At 44.0% G+C, this 7,187-nt stretch overlaps 1 protein-coding gene across 4 annotated transcripts in view; it reads left to right on the forward strand.

Annotated features, from left to right (window-relative positions):
- The window catches only part of MYNN (myoneurin), a 17,712-nt gene that overhangs the window by 2,912 nt on the left and 7,613 nt on the right, over nucleotides 1–7,187 (forward strand). For 2 of the 4 annotated variants that reach the window (XM_006018731.3, XM_014517497.2), the window contains exons 3-4: nucleotides 2,449–3,248; nucleotides 6,898–7,057. In XM_006018731.3, the coding sequence (XP_006018793.1) occupies nucleotides 2,449–3,248; nucleotides 6,898–7,057 (960 nt within the window). Of the gene's footprint in view, nucleotides 1–868; nucleotides 1,064–2,448; nucleotides 3,249–6,897; nucleotides 7,058–7,187 lie in introns of all 4 variants that reach the window. The other 2 variants (XM_006018732.3, XM_006018733.3) reach the window with 2 other exon arrangements.

Genomic DNA, 7,187 nt, shown 5'->3' on the forward strand with positions numbered 1-7,187 from the left:
CCTGCTGCTGAGAATGCACTCTGGTTCATTTTTGGACACTCTCTCACTGCAACTGATCTCTGTGAAGTAGTCAGTGCTGACAACTGAAAGAGATGTTCAGACGATTGGTACACCCTGAGAAGATGAAACAACCTGCTTGTGTTCACTTTTTAGACATGCACACAAACCCCAGCAGCTCCTGGGGGTTTCCATAGCTAAGTGGGTGAAACCCCTGCACATCGGAAATAAAATCGGCGCTTGAAAGGTAGTGTAATACAACAGACTCTGGTAACTGCATTTAAGTACAAAGAGTGGAAGGCTTTAGTTCCTTAGATCCTGATTCTGCATTCATATCCACACTTGCAGGTGTAGAAAGCTGCTACTATTGCATCCACATTGCCTAGTTACAGTTACAAAGTCAGGCAGTGTAAAAGCCCCATTAATTCTGCCACGCTGCATGTCTACAGGAAAATGAACACTCTTAAACATGTGGACACTTACAGCATGAACACGTTCAGTTTATACATCACTGGGTTTGTGATGTTTCCTATTAGGCTAGAATACATTTCATGTACTACAGTCAATGGCAAGATTTTAATGGATCCCACTGTTGTATATTTCTTGTTTTGTGTATCTTTAAATATATAGTTGTGTGATTAAAAAATTCTTTGCCTTACATATAGTGAAATAGTAGTTTCTATCAATTATGTGAGCAAGTTAGTCCAACAGGTGGAACCTTTTCTCTGTATTTTCTAGCCTGGGATTTGAACTGTGCAGTTAAGCTGAACTCGCATCAAGTTTTGTATTTAATACATTATTACATGTAAATATTACCTTTCTAAGTTAATTTTTATAACTGATTACTCCAGCTTTTGTGTTTTTTTTAAAGAAATACTTTAACAAACCTGTGCACTCTTAGAATGCTTCTGTAACTGCTGGCTTTGCCCTAAATGAAGAAAGCTAAAAAGAGAGAGAGGAGGAGAAAATAGATGGACAAGAAGAAAGGCAGGGAAGACAGACAGATAAGACAAGAAAAGAGAATGAGACATGGAAAAAGAAAACAGGGGTTGAAAGATCACTAGTGGTAAATCTGTTTTACTCACTTTAGTATTGTACTTAACTCTTATGCAGGATTATTTCGTATGTCAAAACCTGGGCTGACAATTTCACTGCTAACTTTTACCTTTTGTTTTGTGTATCATCACTTTTCTGTTTGTATTTATAGTGTATATATATAAACTTAGATCGAGGTTACTTGCGTTGTCCTTAGCCAGATTATTATACTGGAAACAATTGTTTTACATAGCAAAGGAGAAAATTGCATTTTTAGTATCTTTCTTTTGGGTAACCTATTACCGTGTCAAAAACACTTTATCATTGATCATGTTTCCAAGGATAATAAACCCTTAGTTAGTTAGTTAGTTATTTGTTAGTATATTAACTGTATGGAGTCTTTTCTAGAGGTTTTTTTTTTTTTTTAAACCACTATAATTAGATCTCTGTAGCAGGTATGTAATGGCTCCAAGTTAGACCTTTTGAGATTATTATTTATAACCCTGATCCACAGTAATTCTCACTTGCAAATCACTGTCCCTAGAATGGGGTTATCATCAACTTCACAGAGGCATGAAGTCTCATTCATTGTTTGCAAAGTGATTTGAGATTCTGGATGGAAAACAACGCAGTTTTGTCTGTTGTTATACTTCAACAGTAATAAATATAATTCTTATATAAATAAAAAATATAAAGTTAGACTTGGATGTATTCTTCTGTGCCAGTTGTTATCATTTATAATTATGAAATTATTTTAAAATGAGACTCTTATATATCTATACTCCTTCTATGTGTATTTATGTATATTGATTCTCAGAGACAAGCAGTTTTTGTTGTCTAGAGCAGCATTTTGTCAACCCATGGGTGTCAACCCAAAAGTGGGTCGCAAGAATATTTCAAAGGGTCATGAGCGGGGAAGCTGCGTGGCTGGGCTGGTGACACCAGGATTGGTGCCCATGCTCATGGGGGCAGGATGGCTGGGAGAGACCGCTCAGGGAGGCAGGAAGGGCTGTGACCAGGCTGCCTGGTACTACTCAGGAGCCCCAGCCCAGGCCATGTTTGCCACAGGCTTCCCTTTCTCCTTCCTCTACCCTCTGCCAGGCTGGACTTACTCTGCTGCTACCCACACGAGCCAGAGCTGCCATAGCCACCACACTCTGGTCCAAGCGGGACAGGGGCAGCTGGGGGCCCCTTTTGGCAGGGTTGGGGGGAGAGGGGCTGCAGGTTGAGAGTGAGGGGCCCCAGCATGGCCGGGGGGGAGGGGGGGAAGGGAGCAGGGGACTATGGGTTGGGTTCCAGCAGGGCCAGGGGGTGTGGGTTGAGAGAAGCCATTGTTCTTGACAGATGGGTCCCAGTATGAAAACAGTTGAAAACCACTAGTCTAGAGCACTCTCATTTAGTCTCATTTCTTTGCAGCTGGAATGTTAAAGAAATTCACCAGGCTGCCGATTATCTCAAAGTGGAGGAAGTGGTCACAAAATGTAAGATAAAGATGGAAGATTTTGCTTTTATTGCTAATCCATCTTCTACGGAGACATCTAGCATCACTGGAAACATTGAAATGAACCAGCAGACTTGCTTGCTCACCCTTCGAGATTACAATAATCGGGAGAAACCAGATACCCCTTCTTCAGATGCGATTCAGCCACAAGCAAAAAAGAGGGCATTGGAAAAAAAATCTGCACAAGCCAAAAGGCGAAAGAAGAATTTTAATTCACAGAAAAATGCTCAGAATAAACCAGTGCAATATCAGAATGATGTAATCGAGAACTCATCAGTTGAAATGTTCTTAGATGCAAATAAACTGGCCACGCAGATAACGGAGCAAGCAGCCCAAGGTAGCGATAACTCAGAGCTGCAGCTAGCATCTGTGATAGAAAGTGAGACTTTGGCAGCACAAGATATTCTAGCTCAGACTATTACTGCAAAACAAAAACGGGGGAAGTCACAGCAGAATGGTGCACTGAGAGAGCACTGCATGTCCAACATAGCCAGCGAAAAGAACTCTTACCAACTGCAGAGCTCAGAAGAACTTGATCAGAAATACTCCAAAGCCAAGCCAGTGTGCAACATTTGTGGGAAAGTGTTTTCAGAAGCCAGTAGCCTACGACGACACATGAGGATCCACAAAGGAGTAAAGCCTTATGTGTGCCAGCTCTGTGGGAAGGCATTTACCCAGTGTAATCAGCTGAAAACACATGTAAGAACTCATACAGGTAAGCTGTTGGCTGCTCATTTGCAACGATGGCAGGGAAAGGCATAACTAGAAAGGAGCCCTGCTTTCTTCCAACTTGTTAAGTGAGAAACTTGACATGACAATGGTTTGTATGTTTCTTGCCGCTAACCCTCTTCTACCAACCTGTAATAATTGAAAACAGAATGTGTGTGTGTGTAGCTGCCCTATTTTCCTGTGATTGCATAACATTCTGGCAACCTGTTGCTGGAAGTCCCAGCAGAGCTGACTCAATCTATTCTTTTTCGAAGGTAATTAATGGAATACAATGGAGAAAATGTTACAATACAACATGACAGGACAGCTTGACATGCTATAGGTAGGGATCTCTCTAAATCGCAGAAGAAGCGTCCCACCTGCAGTGGCTCCTTTAATTTTTTTTCCTTTTGGTGCTCCAGTGCGCTGGGCAGAAGATGCCAGGCTCAAGCTTCTTGCCTGCCCACCCAGAGTGGTGCAGCAGCAGTGGAAGGTGCAGGCGAGGGAGGCAGAACAGTCCTGCTGGCCCTGGCCAGCACACAGCTTGCGGTGCAGCTGCTGAGTGCTGCACAGGACGGGAGTAGGAGGGAGCTGCCCATGCCATGGAGTAGGGAGGAGGGGGAGATGCCTGACAGGGGCTGCTCTGCCCTGGCTAGGCAGACCCCGACTGCCGGTGGGACAGGACAGGGGGAGATTAAATCCTCCTCCCTCTCCCTGTTTGCTTTAGGCTGCAGACAAGGCTGGCCATGCCCCCTCACCACAGCTCCAGCACCAAGGTTGGGGAATGCCTGATGGGCTGCTACACCCCGGCCAGGCAGACCCTGGCTGTGATCCCTCAGTGGGAGAAGGGGGGGGATGGGGATAAACCTCCTCCCTGCTCCCTTTGCCTCAGGGGCCCATGCCAGACAAGCATCTGGCCACATCCCACCCCTGCTCTGGCTAGGGAGCAGAGAGCACAGCCCAGTGCAGGGCTGCAAAGCATGCTGGGATACTGGGGGACTCAGCTTTAACTTAAGCCAGGAAGGGATCTGGGACAGAAGTTCCATAAACCACTTTGACCCAAATCAATTAAGTCTGATACTACATTCAACCAGGTTCATCTTAAACCAGTTTTGGCCATTTTAAAACTGGTTTATGTGCATTGAACTTGCATTCTATTACAAGTTTAAACCAGTTTCTGATCACTTAAACTGGTTTGTGTGTAATTTCTGTCCCTAGCCATAGTGCTTCTGCCACTACTCATGTGAGCAGAGTAAAATTACCTATATTTTCCTCCCTTTCACTGGCCACCGTAAAACGCAAGAAAAATTATCGGGTTCACTCTGTTCCCTCTTGGGGGAAACTGTAAGGAGAGGTTGATGCCAGAGATGTTCTAGGAACATTTGAAAGTAGCTGAATGGGAGAACTGGAAGCTCAAAGGGTCAGCAGAGAGTAAACTTCTTCCTCTTCTGGTAGCCAGAGTGAAGATTTTGTTTCACACTTATCAGACCCAGACTAGTCAGTGGTTGATTTGAAAGATGAGGTGACTAAGGATAACTTGCTGGTAAATGCTCAGTAGCACTTTGTCCTTTACAGGTTGTTACACCTGGATTTCTTTGCAGTGATGCACAGGGGTCCCTTTCATTTGTATCTAGGTTGAGTAGGTTTCTGGATAACAGGTGTCTGGTAGTTTTATTTTTTCAAGCCTTTATCTACATGATGTATTTAAGACTTCTGAGGTCTCTGCTTATTTATAGATTCTAGCATAGTAATGTGAGCTCGTGTTCTTTTACTGTACAGTCACATGAGACCCGAGTGTAGCATATGGGATACATTTGTAGGTGATGGCATAACATCAGTTAAGAATGTGAGCAGAATCATAAACAGGGAAGGGACTTTTAAGAGGTCATCTAAGCAGGCACCTTCCTGAAGGCAAGATCAGCTGTACCAAAACCATCCCTGGCAGATGTTTGTCTAACCTGCTCTTAAAAACCTCTAGTGGTTTCTACAACTCCCCTAGCTTGCATATTTCAGTGCTTAACTATCTTAACAGTTGGAAAGTTTCATCAAATGCTTTAGAGTAACTTTATATATATTTGAAAGCCCATTATAGGTCTCCCCTCAATTTTTTTCTTCTTGAGACTAACCAATGCCAGTTCTTTTCAGTCCTCCCTCCTAGGCCAGGCTTCCTAGAGTGATCATTGATTACCTTTGTTTTTTTCCTTTGGACCTGTTCTGGTTGGTCCACATCTGCTCTAGCAGAGACTTTACCAGTACTGAGCAGAATAGGATTGTTTTGTGTGTCTTGCATATGACATTCCTATTTATATATCCAGTACAGTGTTGGCTTTTTCCCCTGAAACTCTGTTATTTTTGACACATGGTCAGTTTGTGATCAATTGAAAACCCCAGATCCATTTCTAAAGAACTGCTCCCTAGCCAACTGTTTCCCCTCTTGCGTTCATGCAGTTAATTATTGCTGCCTAAGCATAATACTTTAAACTTGTTATTACTTGATTACATTGTAGTTATTTCAGAACAGTCTTCCAGTTTGTCCAGGTTATTTTGAATTCTAATCCTGTCCTCCCAATTGCTGGCAGCTCGCCTCAGGTTGATATTGTCTGCTGATTTGACAACTTTACCCTCTGTTTCAACATCCAAATCATTATTGAAATACTGAACAGTGGCCAAGAAGTTAACAGCCGTGTGTAGAACCTCAGTAGATGCATCCTTCCAGTATGACAGCAAGCCATTAATTATTACTCTTTGAGTATGATTTGCCAACCAGCACTGTACCTACGTTAGTTTTATTTAGACCATATTTCTCTAGCTTACCAATAGAATGTCCTGCACGACTGTCAGACACCTTACAAAAATTAAGATGTGATATCTACTGCCCTCCTAATCCACAAGGCCTGTTACTTCGTGTGACAGGAGGCCATCCCGGGGCCAGTCACTGTATCGGTCTGCCCATCTGTCTAGGCCAGTCCACCCACCTAACTTGCCTACCATGACTTTGTTGTACAATAGATATTTCTAGGTGGGAGGCTGCCCATTGAATGCCCTGATGTCAGGGGTGCTATACATGGCTCCAGCCTCCTCTTTACAGTGTCCCTTGCCTCAGAGATGGCATCCAAAGTCCTCCTAACTCCCCTGGCCCCATTGCTGGGCTGCACTAGGCCACTGGCCCAGACTGTCCACTATTACTCCCCCAGCTCCATTGCTGAGCCGCACACAGCCTCTGACCCAAACTCAGCCTTAGGCATCCCAGAGACTTACCTTTGCTACATGCCCTCTCACTGGGGCCTCAACTCATGCGCCCTTACTGGGATTCCTGCCTCATTAGGCTCCTAGCCCTTCTCACTCTACCCCTCTCTGGGGTCACAACTCCACCCCCTCACTGAGAGTTCAGTGCTAGCATTCTAAAATTCATTGTAGAAAGACACAATTTATTGCGAGTTAAAAAAACCTCCAGTAACTTGTTGTTAACTTTCCTGCTTTTAACTGTTCTACTACTAGTTACCCAATACCCAGTTTCAGCTGGTTGGTTGTTAGGTGCTACATGGGGAGCATTTAACAAGCAGCACTGGCGTAGGCACCTGTGATTTGGTAAAGGAAAAGAACAGCATTTTCATTTACAGAGGAGGGCAGTAAAAGGATTTTTATTTCCTTTCTAGGAGAGAAGCCATACAAATGTGAACTATGCGACAAAGGTTTTGCCCAGAAATGCCAGCTGGTTTTCCACAGTCGGATGCATCACGGCGAGGAGAAACCATACAAGTGTGATGTGTGCAATCTGCAGTTTGCAACATCAAGCAACCTAAAGATCCATGCCAGGTGGGTCAGAGCACTAACCAGACCAGAGCCCAACAGCTGTGAATGCAACCAGTGTAATGTATGGCAAGAAGAGACTCCAATGCAGCCACTCATGCCTGAACTTCAGCATTTGGGGGGCCAACATTCCTGC

Source organism: Alligator sinensis, unplaced genomic scaffold, assembly GCF_000455745.1.
Source record: "Alligator sinensis unplaced genomic scaffold, ASM45574v1 scaffold787_1, whole genome shotgun sequence".
NCBI classification, from domain to species: Eukaryota; Metazoa; Chordata; order Crocodylia; family Alligatoridae; genus Alligator; species Alligator sinensis.